We start from the raw sequence: 20,140 nt of genomic DNA on the forward strand, positions 1-20,140 counted from the left end.
AGCCATGCCAGGTATCTCAGCAAAAGAAGATGCTGTTCCACAGAAAATTAACACCACAATTTTAGACCTCCAAGTCTATTTCTCATAGTATTAATTAAAATAGAGTACTGCACCCAGCACAGGCTGGACATGAGCATACTAGAAAAAGTTTGCTGGAAACAAAGTGGTTAGGGGTTGGAGCACATGAGCTCTGTTTTAGGAGTCTTTCAGTCTGGAGAAGGCCAGAGAAGAATCCTACTGCTGTCTACTGCAACCTACTGGGAAGGTACAGAGAAGAGCAAGACAGAAGAGGTGCTAATTCAGCACTTGACAGAACAAACCCTGGAGCAACCCACTCTTGCCTTGACCAGGATGTTGAACTCCTGGAGAACACCTCCAAACAACTCTTCCAATCCAAATTACAACACAAATCTAAAAATTTTATTAAATATGCGTCAAAATAGGACAGTAAGTCGACATACGTATGACTTCCAATCTAAAATTCAAAACTGTTGTTTTAAATACTCTTGGTTTCATTCAAGAAACGTAAATTGAGATTCCAAAAAGGGAAAAACCTCTCTGAGCAACCTGTTCCAGTGCTTCATCACCCTCCGAATAAAGAATTTCTACTTAACATCTAAACTAAATCCAACCTCTTTTAGTTTAAAACCATTGTCCCTTGTCCGGTCATTATCTACCTGTACAAAACCCTCTTCCTCATTTTTAGAAGCCAAAAAAAGTATTCAAAAATATTTTTCCTATCCATACATGACACCTTCAGTTTCCAAGTCTAACTAGTCAGGCAACTCTCATTTTAGGTATCTGAAGTTAAGGCTCACGGACACCAAACTAATCCAGAACTCAGTGATACATCCAGCACATGGAGTAACAGGCCAGTAAGAAAATTTATATCGTATAACACATGCTGATACAAAGAACTGAATCATTATCTGTGCATACATACCTTTTCACCCAGGATTATGGGCAGCAAGTGGTCAAGTAAATTGAATTCTGCCACAGGGATTATAATTGTACACTTAAGAACAGTGAACGTTGTAAGTCTAGTGGGAATGTATTCCTCCAGTGATGCTACTTCTTCTGAGCTTGGCATTGTTCTACTTCCATCTATAATATCTACAATAAATGAAGATTACACATGTTTCACTAAAATATATAAAATGTTCCCCACAGCTGATGTTTCAGAAATGACTAGGGACTATCAAAAAATGCAAAGCTCCCTCCCTGCCCCTTCATGGTTAATAATGTTACTCCACGCTGCTTCTACCTAAGGCTAAATGCAATACTAACTGGATTTTCCTTACTTGAAATCTATATTGGTCTCAGAATCTCATCTTAACAGACCACCATAACTTGTTTCCATGCATTTCCATCCCGTATGACCATTATTTTGAACTAGTAAAATATCAGTAGGAACACTTTCTTCTCTAAGACTCCAAAATTAAGCTAGAGTAGACAATGAAGTAAGCTATTCTAACTCAACACGAGGCTTGTGATTAGAACAAATGGCTTTCAAGGTGTCTGAAATTATCTCAGAAGTTCATCCAACACCAATGGGGATATTGTGATTAATCTACCTCTATTTTACATTTTGCTCTTTGGACTCATAAAAACTATTTGAAATGTGCACCTTCAAAGCACTAAATGTAGTCTGGTTTAATTCTGTATATTTGTGTGTGTGCAATAGGAGCAAACCTGGCTTAGTTTTGCTGTATGGCTCATACTCATGTTCCAGAGCACAAACTATCATTTTCATGATCCGGTGTACTGCGCTGCTATCCAGACGAAGATTGAGTGGACCCACAATGAGGCTTTTTGTAGACATCTCCTGAACACTTCCAAAATCTTCACTCTTTACTGAAGAAAGGTCTTGCTGATTCCCAGAAACTACAACAAGTTTTATAAAAAGTTACACTAGACAATTGGACATAATAACACATAATTTCATCAGCTACTTCTGTTTCAAATCCTGTGATCAAAGACTTAATAAATATACAGAAAAATATAACAATACATAACAATATAACACACAAATATACAATGACTGGCTTAACAGGTTTTAACAAAATTATTCCTGGTAAATGCAGAGCAAACAGGGCAAACTTCTGCTGTGCCTCCAAGCCGAGTACAACTTAGGAACCCTTCCATGAACTTTGTATTTGTTGAATTTGGGACTCCTTGGAGGTGTCTAAGCTTCTACGGCAGCTTAACCCCATGTGTCAATGACAGCCATGGTATTCAAAAGTTTCTACAGCTCGTCACAAAGATATCCATCCCCAATAATCAAGGAAAAGGTGTGCTGCAAAGACATGACAGATCTGCCTTTGAAAGGTTAGCCCTTGAAATGTTAGCTGCCATGACAAGGCTGGAAGAACCAGACTGACAGTAACTAAGATACACCCTTCCCTGCATTCACATTTACCGCCATTCACTGATGTATGGGCAGCAAGAAAGAAAAATTCTTTAATCATTATGTCTCAGACATTATGCTTGTTTAAGAGCCAACAGAGATAAAACAGTAGTTTAGTAAAGTAGGGTAATAAGGTATACCAAAATCACACATTCAATGTATACAGGCTACTCATCAACTACCAAACAGCATGACCATTTCTCTAAACATACTTCATGGAAATTCTTCAGGTAAATCACACAGATTTCAGAAGCTCAAGTTTTCCTGTCCCATATGACTTGTAAAAATACAGCCCTATTTCTCTAACATAATAAGCTTGCAGAACTTCACTCTGATTTTTTTTCCTAAGATGACCACTTTCACAGTGTCTTCATTGCTTTGACACAAGCACTAAACATTAAATATCTTGCTGACCATTACATAAATGACCAGTTTAACCATCAAGATTAAACTAATTCTGAGACTACAGGAAGGCAATGGAGCTGGTGAAGGGCCTGGAGCACAATACTTCTGAGGAACAATTGAGGGTGCTGGGGTTGTTTACTCTGGAGAAAAGGATCGGAAGGAAGACCTTATGGCTCACTAGATCTACCTGGAAGGAGGGTTTAACAAGGGGAGGAGGTCAGTCTATTCTCCCAAGTAAGAAGCTACAAGATGAGAGGCCCCAAGTTGTACCAGGGGAGGTTTAGATTGGATATTGGGAAAAAATTCTTCACTGAAATTGGCTACAGGCACTGGCACAACCTGTCAAGGGAAGCATTATAACCACAATCCCTGGAAGTGTTCAAAAAATGTATGAATATGGCACTTGGGCACACAGTTTAGTGGTGAATACAGTGGTCTTGGGTTAACAGTTAGATTCAATGACCTAAAGATTTCTTTTCCAACCTTAACAATTCTTTGATTTCTGGTTGCCCAAGAGGAACCCAGTCATTAACCCTTTTGTCTCTCTCTTTTACAGTACTCTTTTAACTGCACTCATTCAAAGCAGTTTTTATATTGAGGGAAGTTGTGCTTGGTGGAAAAGGAAACTAGGATAGGAGTTTTTTTCCTTCATGTTTAAATCATACTCCATACAACACTGGAGGAAAAAGGTCCTCAAATAAACTGAGACTATGCTGAATTTGATGCACAGCTGGCCCAACGCTCTGCAGGCCTTTACAGGCTTATGCACTCAGCAGAAGAATTAACTTTATCCTTAAAAGCCTAACAGAAGTTGATGGTGAGAGCATTTATAGCCTCTGCTTCCCTTGGTTTGTTGTTTTTCTGAGAAGGAAAAGAACAATAAAAGAAAGATAAAAGGACAGGAGGATACTACCTTATAAAACCTATTTAAATCTTCAGCAGGAACTGAGTTACAATCTTTTGAATGACTCCTGAAAGAGTTTTTTTAAAAACCCAGCATATTGACTTCTGCATTTATTTTATAGGCAGTTAACATACATACTTTTATCCTTCCAATTCTACACAGTATTCAGTTCAGATGAACACTACCAAAAAGTGTAAAAAACCATACCGTCACATAAAAAATAATAAGGCAAAAAATAAGGCCAGAAGTAGTAACAGCCTGCTTTTTCAAAGAGAAAAAAATCAGACTTGCTTGTATATGAATAATATATCTAAGTGACAGAATCTGTACAAACCACCTTCTGAAACAGTTCCAATTAATTCCACCTAAGTGCAAAGAGAATGGGGTAGTAAACCTATTGGTTCTACAGAAGTAGGTGATCACAGGTGACTTGAAACTTCACAGATGCATAAAGAAAACCAATTTTCAACCACTGAGTTTTCAAGCTCTCTGTAAATCATATGTCTAATTCCAACCAACCGAAAATATCAAAATGAGTGCTGCATAGTAAACTTGCCAATGAAGTAGAAAGGTACACATTACAAGCAAAAGGTAACTTCAACAGCATACTCCGTTAGGTCTGTAGGTCATGCAAATCAGTGATCAGGGAAACTGACATGTTTCTCTGAAACATAACGTTTCAGAGTAACTGTTCTGCACTGAAGTACAAAGCAAAAAACCAGAAAAATAAAGGAAGGGGAAGACAGACAAAATGTCAAAATAAGACTACTGTGCATGACTATCTTGCTTTCGTTTAAAATACCAAAATTGATTAATGCACTTCTGTAAGTGACAGATGAAACTCCTGAGGGTTAATGTTATCCAGGAGGCACTTGTGGTTTAATCAGTAATCCTATGCTTCAGGAAAGGTTAAAGGTGCAAAGAATGTGTCAAACCAAAATTGCCTTGATAGATAAAAATCTTAGAATCACAGTAACTGCCTCCTATAACTTGTGTTGATTTTATATGGTATGTGGTGTGCAGTAATTGTAACTAAAAACAGTTATACCAAAATAAGAAATAGTAAAATGCAAACTTTCAAAAAAACAACACATTAAAAATGCAGCAGATTTATATTGGTTTTGAAATCTTAAGGTATTTATACCGTCATCTTAAATAAATACATCTATTTGTTTACATTCTATTTAAAAACTATGCATTTAACCCACAATATGGAAAAATTAACTAGAAAATAACTAGCAGAAAGCATCACATTTGCTTTTCTGAAAAACAAAACCATTTGAAAATTTAAGATTTTAAGTTCTTGGCTCTAGAGAAACAACAACCATTGAAACAACTTAAAAATTAATTCTTCTATTATTTTATGTAGTCAGGTTGCTGAAATTAAAGGAGTAATACTGAAATAAAAGCACACAATAAGACTTGATAGGAAGCCCAGCTACATTTTGTGAGGTGTTTTCCTAGTGACTGATGGAGAAAATAAAAGCCAAGCCTTTGAGAAAGCATCCTGGGGAAAAAAAAAAAAAAGGCTAAAGAGGGAATAATACAGTCAGAAAATACAATAGCCTGGCACTGAGGAAAAGAAAAAAGTGTTTCTGAGTTCAGCTATTTCTGAAAAGGGTTAGTTAAAAGTCAGGAGAAATATGATCATAACATTCCTAATGCATTCAGAGAAACAAGACAAAATAATCCACAAAATCAATTTATCTTCATAATGCACATAGTCTGTGCATATTTAAATTTCTATACTAAGACTCCAAAAGGAGATAAGGCTTCCCCGAGGTTTTCAACTGGTCTACATAGGAGCATTTATACTGTTATCAAAACCAGAAGTAGTCTGCAGTAGAAGTTTGACTTAATTGCACATTTTCACAGCTTCAAACCACACTCATGGTAGAGGAAAGCCTCAGAGTCAGGAAAGAACTGTTAAATTTCCTGGTGTACGCCTCTACTGCGGAGGGAAATAGCATCATTTACTTATTTTTGTAAATGTTTCACGACCCATCTCTAAGGGAACAGGAAGTTTCTTTCCTACTCCTTTTAGACTTAATGTCCAGAAAACAAAGCTGAACACTAGGAGTTGTGATTTCTCTTACATAGAAATAGAAACACAAAAAAAAAAACCCAGATGAGTTCGACTATGTAGCAAGGACACATAAATGCTCAGTCATAAAATAGCAAGAAGTTCCCAACAGATATCCAGAGAAATAGTATTCACAATAATAAATACACAGATGGGGAAGAAATTAATATTAATTTGACAACAGAACTGCAGAACAGCAGCTGCGTATGACACTGTTCTGAGGAGTGAGGGGGAAAATATACCACAATTAGTGATAAGAATATATGAGTAAAAATACAAACATATTACTTGCTGATAGCTTAACTCCTTTGACCCAGCTTTTGTGACACTCACAAAATTAGACATACTTCATTAAAACCACTTCTCAGACTTAGAAAAGAATTGATAGGAATCACAAAAACTATTTAGAATTAGCCAATATCTATGTGCACATGGTTTAGGCCATTATGTGATCATCAAATTGTTTAGCTACATATATTTAAAGACAATTCTTCACACTGTCTTGCATCCTTGCATTTTTCTTCATAGAAGCAATAGTTCTTTTCATCTTCTGTGCCATGTATATGATCAATCTCATTCTTCAACCAGGGTTTCTCAAGATTTTTTTTAATATGCAAAGTCAATAAAAACAACTTTAAAAAAAAAGACATACTTTATGAACTCTATCACTGCTACAAGATAATTACTTTCAGTTTAGCAACTGGCTATAAAAAAATATCATTAGGATTACTTATGCAGGGAAAGAAAAATAAAGGAAGAATACCAACAATCAACAGCTAACCAAAACAACTAACCTCTGAAAGACATCAATGAAGATGAAAGCATTTTAATGATGATCTTGATGGTAAATCTAAGGTAAGCTAGAGGACAGTTGGTCAAGGACCACCTGGGCACGAAAAGTCTTTGTTTCTATTATTTATCAGGGTAAACAGAGGGGAAAAAAAAAGGTACCTTTGCCACTGGTGCTTTCCATTGTGTACAAATAATCCATGTAGAAAGCCCCAAACCTCTGCATTCCAGCTATCTCTGTGTATGTCTCCTACCAACAAAGCAACGCAAACAAAGAAAACGTTGTATAAGGAAAGAATCTTGAGATTACCAACTGATAGACTGGTATTAGAGAGATATATTCATGTTTGGATTTGTGCATCAACACAGGGAAAGGCTTATCAAAGCAAAGGACAGAGGTTATCACTAAGAATTCACCTTTCTGATAGGTAATGTAACTTCCATTTGAGGCCACACAAATGCACATCCATAATTCCTGTGGACATGCTGACCAATTCATCAATAACATCTAGTCAATTAGTACTTTTAATTAAGCAAATACTCCTCAGCTGACCTCTTGCATGCAACACATCAACCTAACTAAATACGCTGAAAACTTCAGCTCGTTCAATTTGGCTTTGGTATTCAAGGAATATTGCGGTTTTATCTTTCAACAGTAGGAAACTTATCAAGACTTTATGCCAGCTTTGGGATTTTTACATAATATAATACATCACACAGCAAATTTGCTTCCTGTCTTGCCAAAAGACAGACCAAGGATAGAGTAAAGCTTAAAATACATTATGGGAAAAGTTTGAATATAAGTACTTGTGATTTTACTGATTTCATTTTTTCATGTGATTCTTCAGGGTTACACTTCATCAGTAGTACTAAAAAGGTGATAAGAGTAAAATTTAAATTAAGAGGAAATTAGATACATTCCAAAATTGTAAATGGCTAACCTGTACAATAAACAGCACAGACCTCCACTTATGAACACACCTGGAAAGGACTACCTTGGTCATTGCAATCAATCTTTAATAATGGCAGACAACCAAGGAATAAAGTGCTATTGTACAATTTACATCAACAGAGATCAGAGGTGGCTGAAAAACTGCCTCCACAAAAGGAAGAATTAGCAAAATTTTCTCTAAGTAGACAAATATGGAACGCAAGCAATAAAATTAATACTGTCCAAATCTGACAGCATTTCTTAGTTTGAAGACCACAGACTACTGACTGTTTGAGTTTAAAATACATGCTGGTAAAGCTTGACTTTTGCTAGTATTCTCTCATCTGTCTCTTTTCCTCTTAAAATGTTCTGTGGTTACTGCTTTTGGAAACTATGACATTAATTCCGTTTTTGGGGCAGGAGGGGAGTTTGAGGTTTCTTTTGGACATGTTTTTTCAGTTTGGCTCTTTTTTTGGCTCGGTTTTTGTGGGTGTCTTTTTTTGACACAAACAGATTTACTTTTTTTTGGCCAGCTGCAAAATAAGATTCAGTTAAATGTGTAAAAGTAAAGACAATTCAGTCCTCTAATAGTATACAGATTTAAATAATTATAAGAAATCCATTAGAGAGCATTGAAAATTTTTTTTGTAAGAAAATTGTAATTCTCTGACCTTATGATGAGCTGCATCCAATATAAATTCTGCACGAATACTATTATTTTCTGGACTTCTGTAATCAAATAGTGAATTGGTAAGGTATGTCATTCCTTTCACGCTCAAATTTTCTCCACAGTTAAAGAAGCATGCCTCCTTCATGAGGAAGTAGAAAGTGAGGCAGGGGAAGAAAAAAAGATACAGACAATTAAACAGAGCAGTTTCAATTCTGTCATAACACAAACGTGACACACAGAGTAGTAACTCTCAAGAGCATATTTCATTATGAATGAAGATGAAACAATGAACTAATATCATTTGTATAACACAAGTTCCTGTCCACTCCTTCCCCATTTTCAAATCAATAAAAAACATAAAAACCAATGATTATACAACTCATGATACAGAACATATTAGTTGCATTTTAACAGCAAATAACCTCAGATCATCATCACTCCAAATCTTGCCCCAATCCTCTTCAGTACAAAAACTTGTCACTGCATATTCTGTTTCTGGCTGTCCAATCCTTTCAGATGCTAACCCCATTCTCTTCAAGGCAATCAGTTATTTCCATGTATGACCTAATTGCTACGTTATCATTCTTCATTCATCTAGATTTCAACATGCCTTCTCCCAGACTTCTATCCTTCTGAAATCAATAAAACTTTCCTAACAAGAACTATTAATCCAAAAAAGTTATTTAGGAGATACATTTTTTCCAGCTACCTATTCTCAATCGCAGGCAGAGCCAGAACCTTTATGAAAGGATCAATCTCACAACCACAGCAGTACACGGACAGTAGGCAAGCAATATTATCATCACTGTCATAAAGCAGATATTTTCCTAAATTCCTGGACTAAAGAGTGGCAGAAAAATGAGTAAGAATAAAACCCCAAATGTCCCTTTTCAACTAACCTAAAGGAAATTATCTCAGTGGGTCAGAGCATGGTGCTAATAATGCCACAGTTGTGGGTTCAATCCCTGTATGGGCTACTCACTTAATAGTTGGACTTGATGTTTTTTCTGGGTCCATTCCAACACAGACTATTCTATGATTCTGTGAAATTCTCTTGTTCACCCACCCAGCTCAGTCTAGTGAGGCACTTGGTATTTTCTTTCATATTCTTAATTTTTCTCTTAAAAAGACTTTCCAAGACTTCACAGAGCACTAACATCAAGATAACAGGTCCCTTTTTGGCTGCATTATTAGTTTTTATTTAAACATAGGTAATAGTTGCTGTTCTCCAATAGTTTAGAGCACTACTCTATCTACACTTCAACTAAAAATCATCATTATTGAATTTAGAATTTCATGCAACACTTCATTAAATATTTTTAAAATAGTTCATAATGATACCTGATTTTGTCTTAAGCAACTGAAGATTTGCATTTATTTAAAATACAAAAATTAATACAGTCTAACTCCTTCACTTCATACTGCTCTGAATCTTACTGAAAAGTGAAGTAAGACACTCATTCAGATATTTCTATTATCTTCAGCATACTGTGTTCCCATTTTTCCCAATCTTTCATTGATTTAAGTACTTTCAAAGATTTTCAAATGTATTTTAATTTGTTATACAAAATGAAAATATGCCAACAAAGGCAACAATGGGTTATTGTCCAAAAAGATTAAAAAATCTTATGTTGTGCCTCTTCTCAATCTGAGATATTTGTCTTTTCAACTCTAAGGAATGGACACTGAGTTCTATATCACAGTAACACTCAAAAATCACAATTGGTAACAGAACTCGTTTATAATTTTGCAATCAGGTATTTCAATAAAGGATAACAGAACTGCTTATTCAGCAAACCAACCGATATTTTGACATACTCACTTCATCACTCCTATTCATATTCTCTTCAAAATCTTTAATTCCCATAATTCCTTTAAGGCACATAGCTTGGCAACCAACAAAACCAATTTGGCAATCAAAAAAAAGTTCACCTTTCATAAGGACCTAATGAGGAAATAGAAAAAAGGGTGATAAATTTTTAAGCCTTCTACTCCACAAGAAATAGAGAACATAGACAAAAACTAAGCAAAATACACTTAATTTATATATCTAGACTTTTAATAAATAGCAATCATACAGGGCACTTGAAAGAAAGGGATTGCTATAGTGTTTGACCACTACAGCACTGAAGTTTAGAGAGTTAAATTCTACATTATTATTACAACAAACATATCTAATATGACAGAATATAAAAGACCAGCAATTAAACAATTAAAAATATTTTACTGGCAACTATTTGGTACATTACTTTAAATGTATCAAAAAAGCTCTGTCAATGTAAAAGTACCTCAACTGTTGTTCCTTCTTGTTCCCAGCATATAACTTCTTTGGATTTTACTTTCTGAGGGCTGTAATAACTACTTTCAGCTTGCATTTCAGTGAGCTACAGAACAACAGGACAAATACCTTATAAAAGTCAATATTAGTATTAAACAACAGTATGGTCATTAATACACAGAACTGATAAAGACAAAGTAAACTATGGGCAAAAAATACATTAACTGTCAGGAAACAGGTGCAATTAAACAGCTGTAGCACATTATCCATATCAGAATGCCTCATATTCAACTTCTGTTTGAAATATGCTATAACAGAATGTTTAAAATCCACTACAGTATTTTCAGTTTGCTTATCTAAGAGAAACCCTGTGAAAAGATGAAACAGATACACAGCTGCATTATTAATATCAAATCAGCTTATAAACTGCTGTAAAAATCCATTAATACTTTATTTATTCTTCACTGAAAATAATTAAACATCATGATACAGACACATTTTGGTTACAACCATACATTTTTGTTTCATGTCATGGCAATCAAGAGCAACATGCATTTATATTTCTTGCATGATTTTGATATAAAAATTCAAAATGGGAAACATGCACAGATTAGAAAGCACAACCTATAGCTAAGAAAAAGAAGAAAAGAGGCACACTATATTGAATATATTACATTTGGCACAAAAAACCACAAGTGAATTTATGGTGAACAGCTTATTTACTTCAAATTCTAATTTTTATAAAATAATATCTACACACTCTCTTTATTTTCAAGACTGGATACACATGGATGCTGTTTCAATTTAAAATTTTGTAATCTGTATGTCCCAAGAAAATTGGATGAAAAAAATCACTGATCACCCTTCACCTGTGTGCAATTATTGCAGAGGAAAAGCAATTAATTGATTAAAAGAACTCAGAAATTACAAGAACAGTTTTTACTATTATTAGAAAATGGTACATTTAATTTGGCATAATTTTTAGCTGGAATGATACCAACTGTTCAAAATGTTAATGTAGAAACTTGACCTTATTTTTTAACCAAAATATGAACCACAAATTAATTCCATACACTCCTTGCATGCAATAGAACAATGAATTCTGTTTTCTTCCTGTCACCATATTAGCATCATACATCACTTCACATTTAACATTTCTAGAATGCAAAACGTTACATTTTGAGTAGTAAGTTTTTAATCACTTCCTAATATAAAATGCATGAACTTGCAAATGAAGCATGAGGAAAACCCTCTCTAGCAAAACACATGTTCAAAAAAGTTCATATTATTTTTAATGAGTTTTCTTGCATGAGGAACAGGAGCACAAAATTACTACTGTATGACATAACGCAAAAAAAAAAGATGCTGAGCCATGAAAAATGAGAAATTTGAGCTTTGGTGGTTTGTTCATGTTTCAAGTGGTATCCCAGGGATATAATTAATGGAGCGGGAAAAATTATATTATTTATTTCTAGCCTCTTTTATTGAGGGCTGAAGCAGATTGACACAAAAGAACATGACTGGATGCTTGAATGCTGTTGATATCCTCAAATTTTGTAACCAAATTTTACAGGAGGGTGAAGGCTTAAAACATCAACATCCCCACAGAATATCTACAGCTTCCAAAGTCACTTGTCTCACCCTTTCTGACAGTTGTTGAGCAGCTAAATGCCGTTCTACACCACCAAACAAAAATAGCTAAATTAGGGATAAAGCCCCATAAAACACTCTTGTGCACAGATGGCAAGCCAAACAGACAAGAAAGGGACAAGGAGCTCCTGATGGTATTGAGTATAATCAGGCACATCATTCTTGTATGAGAGTTGCAAAAGTCTTGCAACTTCATCTGAAAGGCTCAAAGTCATAAAAATCACTTTAAATTACTCTGTGGCAAAGTTTTTTTAATTGATTTAATACATGCTAAGATGTAAAGAGCCACTCTGTATAGTTATGCACATAAAACTGCTTACAAATAGTTTGACACATTACAAGTATTCTGCTAATTCAATACCTTAATTTCTAACTTCTGTCAGTACATCTCAATATCTTAGTCAAATTCTCCATATTCCCTTCTGCAAGCTTACAAAATACTAGAGAGAAGACCAGCAACAATTTTCAGCTTTGCTTAGAGCTAATAGTTAAATCTGTCTCTACATACATAGTTTATAGCTCAGCCTATAGGTACTACTTATCCTTTTTTCCTTCAATACAATTTCAACCTGTGGAAAATTAATTCAACATGATCAAGTTAAATTCGTATTTTCACATACAATAGTCCAAAAAAATAATAATCTCTAAAACTTCCTCAAATCCTAGCTCCAAACTAAAGGGGTTTTTATAAAGAAATACGTATTTGTATAAACATCAGATGGGTAGACTACTGCAGTGAACATTCACAGAAAGCCTTCAGGCTTTTTTCCCCCATAAAAAAATATTAATCTAAGGAAATTAAGTGGTTTCCTTTGAACAATCTAAAGTTCACACTCAAATTCTAGCTCAAATAACAAAACTGACTCACATTGCCATTATCAGTCCAGTATGACGGAAGAGGAATTTCCAGCATTCACATTTCTTGTTATTCATTAACTTAATACTCCCTTCATAACACCAACAATATTTGTCTTGAATCAAACAGTATATGAATGTTCAAAAAACCTTTATGCACTTCCTCAACAAGTCAAATGAATCCTTTATGACGCAGAGAAATATTTACCTTAAAAGTCACTGTTGCCTTTGTACAGTAAAACCCAACAGAAATAACAGGATCCTTGAGGGACTGAGACTTCTGCTGTTCTGCTGTTCCATCATCAATTCCACCAGAATCATTCTCTTCATCATCATAACTCACAATAGCAGGAAAAAAAGACCAAGCCCAAGAAACCCATCCTTGTTGCTGGTCATCATCTTGATGCAAATAAGGATCTTGACTAATGTACTGTGTAGGATACTGCATTACTGAGCTTGCTTCATCTTCTGTGCCTTTTAAAACAAAAGTCAAGTCAAATTTCGGATAAACCATACTTAAAAATTTATTTATTAAAGTCTAGTTTATGGTATATGAAATTTGTCTTGTACAGTATTCCACACAGCATTCACTGATAATTGGCTTATAATCACAGAAAGTCAGTACAAATTTTAAATTACTGAATATAAGTTTTCAAGCATTTCTTCAATTCATTAACATTTTCCTCCAAAAGCTATTAAGGGTCTTTGCCACAGTTTTAGCGTCACACATCTGCAGTGAGACCTGAATCTGCCATCTATACCACAAGCTTTCAAGACTGCTTTCATTAAAGACCTTCTAAAGCTGTAAAATTAAACCTTACTAAATAATGAAATTATGATCTTGTCGTTTCTAATTTTAAAATTAAATTAAAAAGTACTTCAGTTGCAACAGTCTAATGCAAAAAGTGTAAGTACACCACAGATACAAAACTTAAGGTTGCAGACCTTCTTTGTTTAAAACTAAGTTTTTCAAATAGCCAAAGATACAAGTTTGTCCACACTCAAAAAATCTGGTATCCATCTGTGAGTCAAAAGTCAAAATGTTGGTCATCTGTGAAAATCATTAGAGATAGCATGCAGAGCAAAGCAAGAACTTCCCCAAAGATTCAAGTCTAAGACTCATGATCCAAACAGGTAGGTAATATACTGCACATACAAAGACCACAATTGCTTTTATCTGGTTCCATCACCACTCTTATGGGACTCACGTGGGCTATTAAATGCTTCAGAATTTCTATAGGTAGCAGTACTTTTCCTGAAGGTGAACATTATGTTCAATGAATCACTTAGCTGAGAACAAAAATAGGCATATTCTTTTTACCTATTTTGAAACTCAGAGACCCCATTCTTACAAGTTTGAGACCTTTTACTCTTTAGTCTAATTAGTCTTCAGCCTTTTACTCTATTTATACTTGCATAACAGAAGAAAGAGGAATAAAAAACACTCATGAGAATTCTCTGCGTGTGCTTAAGAGGCAAGGGCACCTCCTCCCACAAAGGCAGTGCAAACTTCCTTTCTGCTCTCTTCACAGAAGTCTCAAGGATCAGATTTAAATCCAGAAGCAAATCTTGAAACACACCAAACACAGAAGAGATGCACATAAAATCTTGGAAAAAGCTAAGAGGAAGAACTGTCAGATACAGAAAGAAAAAACCTGAACGGAGCGTGACTCTAGTTCAGCATAGACTGCTGTTGGCAAGCACAAAAGAAATGGTGGAAGGTCTGGCAAAAACTGAAAAAAAGGTGGAGCTGTAGCACCTGGGTCATGCATAACATTTGGCCTACCTGGCCATAAAATTCAGCCATCATTTAGCATACCCCTTTTTGAAGCACACAAAGACAACAGTAAAATATGCCAAGTTATACTTTGGATTATAATATTTTTTAATATTTTGGAAAACATAAAAATAAGCACCATTTTACCCTAGCTCCTCTGTCTATATACTATGAGACAGAAAATTTAAAGAGGAAGATATTCCTTTATAACAAGGAATATATGAAGGGGAGTATGTGCTTGGGAAACACAAAATCTCTTAGCTTTGAATCAACTACACTAACCACTTCATGGCCTGTAAACATATCGGATGGTGAAACAGTGACAAACCTCATTTTACATACATGAGTTTCTTAAAGGACAAAGTGTCACCCTGCATTAGGTTTCTAAAGCCATTTTTTTTCTAGCCATTCATAATGAGTTCACATTGGAAGAGTCTTGCTCCATAATGCAGGGCAGTGACTCCAGTTAAGAAACACATTATATATATATTACAAGACTGCAGTATGACTGCCTCTCTCTGCTTGCATGCTCAAATCAAGTTCAAACAGAACTTCAGAAATTTACTTTCTTTTAAAGGGTTTGAGATATTTATCTGCAATAGGAGTCTGGGAACTGGTGTCTCTCAACATAAATCTGGAATTAACCCAGTAGGTTTAACCCTTGGTATTTATTTATTTCTCTGTCTGTATTCATTTTCAGCCAGGTATGGGTGATGCAGCCTAGCCTGTGGCTACACGAATACAAGTGCTGGCACTAGAGGAAGAAGGAAGGAATGCATCTCTGCTGGCAATAGCATGAACTTTCATCTCACTGAAACAGCCATGAAACTGTATGATTGAAACTTAGTACATGCTTCAAGGACAGATGTAGATGTTCATTCTTGTGTCACTAAATAACGTAGACATTAAAATTCATTTTCTTATTCACAATTTGTCTGCTATAAACCAAAGAAGCTACTACAAACTCACAGCTAAGACACTGGAAACAGGCATAAATGGCATGACCATTTAGCCTGTGTGTGGCAAAATATTTTGCAGTAAAGATATAAACGGGCTTCTAAAACTGCCTCTACATCTCTCTCTGCCCTGGCCATCCAACAATTGCCATCTGTCTTGTGTTCTGAAGGAGATAGTTCTGTCAAATACATATGATCATATAATTAAGTACAATGATAATGTTAGAGCACAGCATAGTTGAAGAAAAGCTGTGTAGGAAATCACAGATTTCCTTTGCAATCTTAGTCTAATCACTGATGCTTCTGAAAAATCTTGTGTATAACAATGTGAAGTTACATTATATTACTTCTTATTTAGATGGATATTTTGTGAAAAGCTAGGAAGTTATATTCACAGTTGTTCAAAAAAAAAATGCAAATGGGACTGACCAACAGCAATTACAATTCGACCTTCCTGAAGACATATATTAAAAATAGGAATGACAAGATGGACTGGCAAAGATTTTACACATATTTGGATGTAGGAATATCAAATTTAATTCTAGATGCAAAAAAGACTGAGTACTTGTAGGCAGATGCCTTTTAAGATTAATCTTTGCTTCAAGTGGATTTGTATCAGCACTCATTACATACCTCAACCAAAAACGCCAAGTAAAACCCACATAGCTCTGACTTCCATCCTCTTCCACAGTTAAAGCTTCCTTCCGTTTTCTCATTACTCAGTTACTCGTATCCAATCCTTTTATTTTTTCATCTGAAAATCATTGCTTACCAATTCCAGCTGTTCTCATATTGACTCATATCATTTCTCTATTCTTTCTGTGTCTTTCCTATATTCCAATGGCCCTAGTTGCCTCACTGACTCCAGGAATGCAGCCACAAAACTCAAACAACTCTAAATACATTGTAATTCTCTATGGCATGAACACTTAGCCAAATTTGGGGGAAATTCCATGCTAACAAAAGCAAGATATTCATGATAGAGAGACAAGCCTCTGTCTGAAAGCAAGGGCAATGCAGTGCTTCAGATAAAACTTTCTGACACTTTCTCCTATGAATAGTACAAATCATTGGTTAGATGCAAGAAGTTATTAAAACTCACACTAACAATTTTTCTAAAACCTGTATACTTTTAAAGCCTCAACAGAATATTAAGCCAATATTTGCAGAATATTAATTACTTCTAATCATATGTCTGGTGTAATGAACTCGAGTTTGCAATGCAGACTGTCTAGTGCAGGAAAACAAGAGAACTATTTACAGATATCTTGTTTTCTCAGTTCCACACAGCAGGAATATGAGAGAGGATTCTACATCTGAAATAAGAGTGAAACAGTTATCTATGCCAAACAACAGGTAGGCCATATTTTGGAAAAAAATTTCTACTGCTGTCATTTACCAATCATGTATCTATTTCTCTGAAATCAGAGAAGACAGCAAAGACAGCAACACAGAATTTTTTTAAAAAACTACTCTTCTAATGCAAATTAAAATGGTATATTTCTTCAATAGAATAAAATTATTTAATAGTTTACACATAGCTTTACACTGCTGTAATATTATACACTTAAGCCTAGCTTAAGAGAGCTATGTCACCTTCAAATGAAATTCCAAGAATTTTCTAGACATTATCAAGCTCTTGGGCGGTGAGGGAAAATCTCTCCTATTCCCCCAGGTCCAAATCCAGTCCTGGAAAGATAACCAAAACTTCTGTCTTAAGGAGATTAAAACACAAATCTCTAAATAAATTCACAGAATTGCAGAATACTCTGAGTTGGAAGAGACCCACAAGGATCATTGAGTCCAACTCCAGGCCCTGCACAGAATCACCCCAAGAGTCACCCCACATGCCTGGGAAGCAATCACACAAAGGTAAAAGAAAATTCACCACTCATCAGTGCAATGCTCCTGAAAAGATCCTGTTGCAGAAGGTTACCACAAATCATATAGAAGAAGGAAGACATGTTACATGAAAATAAAAAGCAGTTGAGACCAGACAAGATAAAAGGACAAAACTATGGGAAACAGCGCAAAGTAATACTTCCTTGCTTAGAACATGTTCTAATATATCTATTCTCAATAACCATTTTAAAATAAATTAAGAAGCATGCTTTGGCTTTTCTCTCATTTAGTTCAAACGTGGCTGCTGCCAGTTTCAAACCTGCTTATGGAAACGTGACTTGTTGCATGATATACTGACAGATAAATCCAAAGTACCCTACAGTATCACAACTCCCAAAATGGTCTTCTTAGACCATATTTAACCCCAGTTTAGTTAAGACCATCAGAATTCCTTATAGAACATAACATTAAACATGTTAAAGCACTGCAACCTATCCAGCATAATTAACTGCCTCTAGCAAACCGCAGACTGACAAGATACTCGGCAATTGGATATTTACATTGGATAGACTTGGATATTTACACTTGCAAAAAGGAAAGAAATTCATGGTTTTAACATTTCTTCTTACAAATTAAAAGCTGTACTTACCTGTGATATTTCCCAACATATCTTTAGTGTGGCAAATCAAATCTTCACTTTCCCCATCTTTGAAGTTGCCTATTTCTCCATAATACAGAGCAATCCCAAGCTGCATTATACGTATAAACATAGGAAGCTGCTGATCAGAGATTGAAAGTTTCAAACTTTCAACTAATGTGTGAATCTATAATGTGAAAAGAGAACAAAAACAAATAACAAAGCTCTGTCATCAGGAAAGCCCAGTTTTAAACCATACAACTCTATATTCATTTGGTACGGGCATTTTATTTCCATAAACAAGATTTGCAATACAACAGAAGGCAAAGGGCTGCAAACGACTACCAAAAACATCCACCTGGGTTGTCACACAAGAGATCTTCACCTGAAAAGTCAAGTGGAACATCTTTTACACATACAGAAACATTTATGTATTTGTTTTTTAAAGTAATTGCTGAAGAACTTTCTCAAATACAAGTGATGTAAGAGCATCTAATTAAACTTTTATTTTCATTATAGAGTTTCTTTAAAATCTCTGCACGCTCTAGATAACTTAGGTAATATATTTAGATGAACTCCAGATATACTGGTTTTAAAATACAAGGTCCTTCATTTTGATTCTTTCCCACTCCAAACATAGTTCCAAGTGGCCAAGTAATGGGGAGAAAACCCACTCCAACTGAAGTGCAGAAAACTGGCTCCTCCATTACAAACATGCAGTTAAGGCACTTTTCACTAAATGAAAGAAAGCTTTGCAAAGACTAAAACTTCTCCTTCTTTAAAAATTTTAGCTGTAAAACAGCTAAATACTTCAAAATATTTTGAGTATGTGATCATTCTATAAAGACAAAGCCAAACAAGTTAAGAAAGGTACCTTTCATTAAGTGAGAGCTGCATAAAATAAAATAATTGCACCTAAAGTACTGTCTAACATTACACGTATTTTCAACTCCAGGTCCAGTTTCTAAATGTTGCAGGTAAAAAGAATGGAAATGAAAAGTAATTACATATCAGTGTTGGTCTTAATGCAACACAGTTTAAAAAACATGAAAAATTACTTTGTAAACAGTATAGCACTTCCATGGGTAAACAATATTATAGTGGTAAAAATCAGTATTTGTATAAATACATGCTATTACTTTCGTATGTGTAAATTAATGAAGTCTTAGCCTGAGTCATAGAAAATGAGCAGTAACATTGTATCAGCCGTTTACACAGACAAGATGAAATATGTCAGATGTCAGAATTATGCTACTTCTTTTCATTTCTCTGAAAGACAGGATCATGTAAACTCCTAAGACGGGTTTTGGAAATTAAAAATTAATCCTAGCACACCAATTTTCCAAGACCAGTTGATTTAAAATTGTTAATAGCAAACCTCTTCTGTGCAGAAGAACAACAGGATGGATAAGTGTGGGGAGACAGATTGTAGGGAGATAAATGGAGATGGTACTGAAGGAAATGTTGCCCTGGATATATTATTACAGCTGTGTTAATTATCCAGGAGTGGAACAGCCTTGTCCTCCCAGCTATGGGTGTGATAAAGAGTGAGTCAGCTGGTAGGGAGTCAGTTGGAGTCTGCTGGCTGTGCTGTGAGGACGAAGGGACAGAAGGTCGTGTAAGGGACAGAAATGGTTAAGACACTATAGGAGAGACTGGGTTAGGCGGCCATGCTAGGGACAGGAAAGAGCAAGCTAGGACTGCAAAAGTAATGGAAAAGGAGAGAAAGAGCGACATCTGTATGGAACTGTCCTTCGGACAATACAGAGAAAAAGTATAAAAGACTTCTAGATAATAAGGTCCTGATGCTTAAAACTTCCTGCAGTTTTTAAAGAACCATTCTGAGTGCAGTGTTCATCTTGACTTCCACAGGTAAGGAGTAAATAATCTCATAGGATGTGGAAGGGAAAAAAAAAAAGCATTACTTAGCCAGAAACCTTTTTAAAAGCACACAAA

General features: G+C 35.2%; 1 protein-coding gene across 4 annotated transcripts in view; it reads right to left on the bottom strand.

Annotated features, from left to right (window-relative positions):
* The window catches only part of VPS13B (vacuolar protein sorting 13 homolog B), a 430,899-nt gene that overhangs the window by 356,541 nt on the left and 54,218 nt on the right, over positions 1–20,140 (bottom strand). For all 4 annotated transcript variants that reach the window (XM_066178010.1, XM_066178000.1, XM_066177992.1 and 1 more), the window contains 8 exons: positions 18,197–18,371; positions 13,181–13,446; positions 10,478–10,573; positions 10,012–10,134; positions 8,191–8,328; positions 6,751–6,838; positions 1,693–1,884; positions 944–1,113 (listed from right to left, as the gene is read on the bottom strand). In XM_066178010.1, the coding sequence (XP_066034107.1) occupies positions 944–1,113; positions 1,693–1,884; positions 6,751–6,838; positions 8,191–8,328; positions 10,012–10,134; positions 10,478–10,573; positions 13,181–13,446; positions 18,197–18,371 (1,248 nt within the window). The remainder of the gene's footprint in view (positions 1–943; positions 1,114–1,692; positions 1,885–6,750; positions 6,839–8,190; positions 8,329–10,011; positions 10,135–10,477; positions 10,574–13,180; positions 13,447–18,196; positions 18,372–20,140) is intronic.

Source organism: Chamaea fasciata, unplaced genomic scaffold (assembly GCF_029207755.1).
Source record: "Chamaea fasciata isolate MVZ Bird 193981 ecotype frontalis unplaced genomic scaffold, bChaFas1.0.hap1 SCAF_1, whole genome shotgun sequence".
NCBI classification, from domain to species: Eukaryota; Metazoa; Chordata; class Aves; order Passeriformes; family Sylviidae; genus Chamaea; species Chamaea fasciata.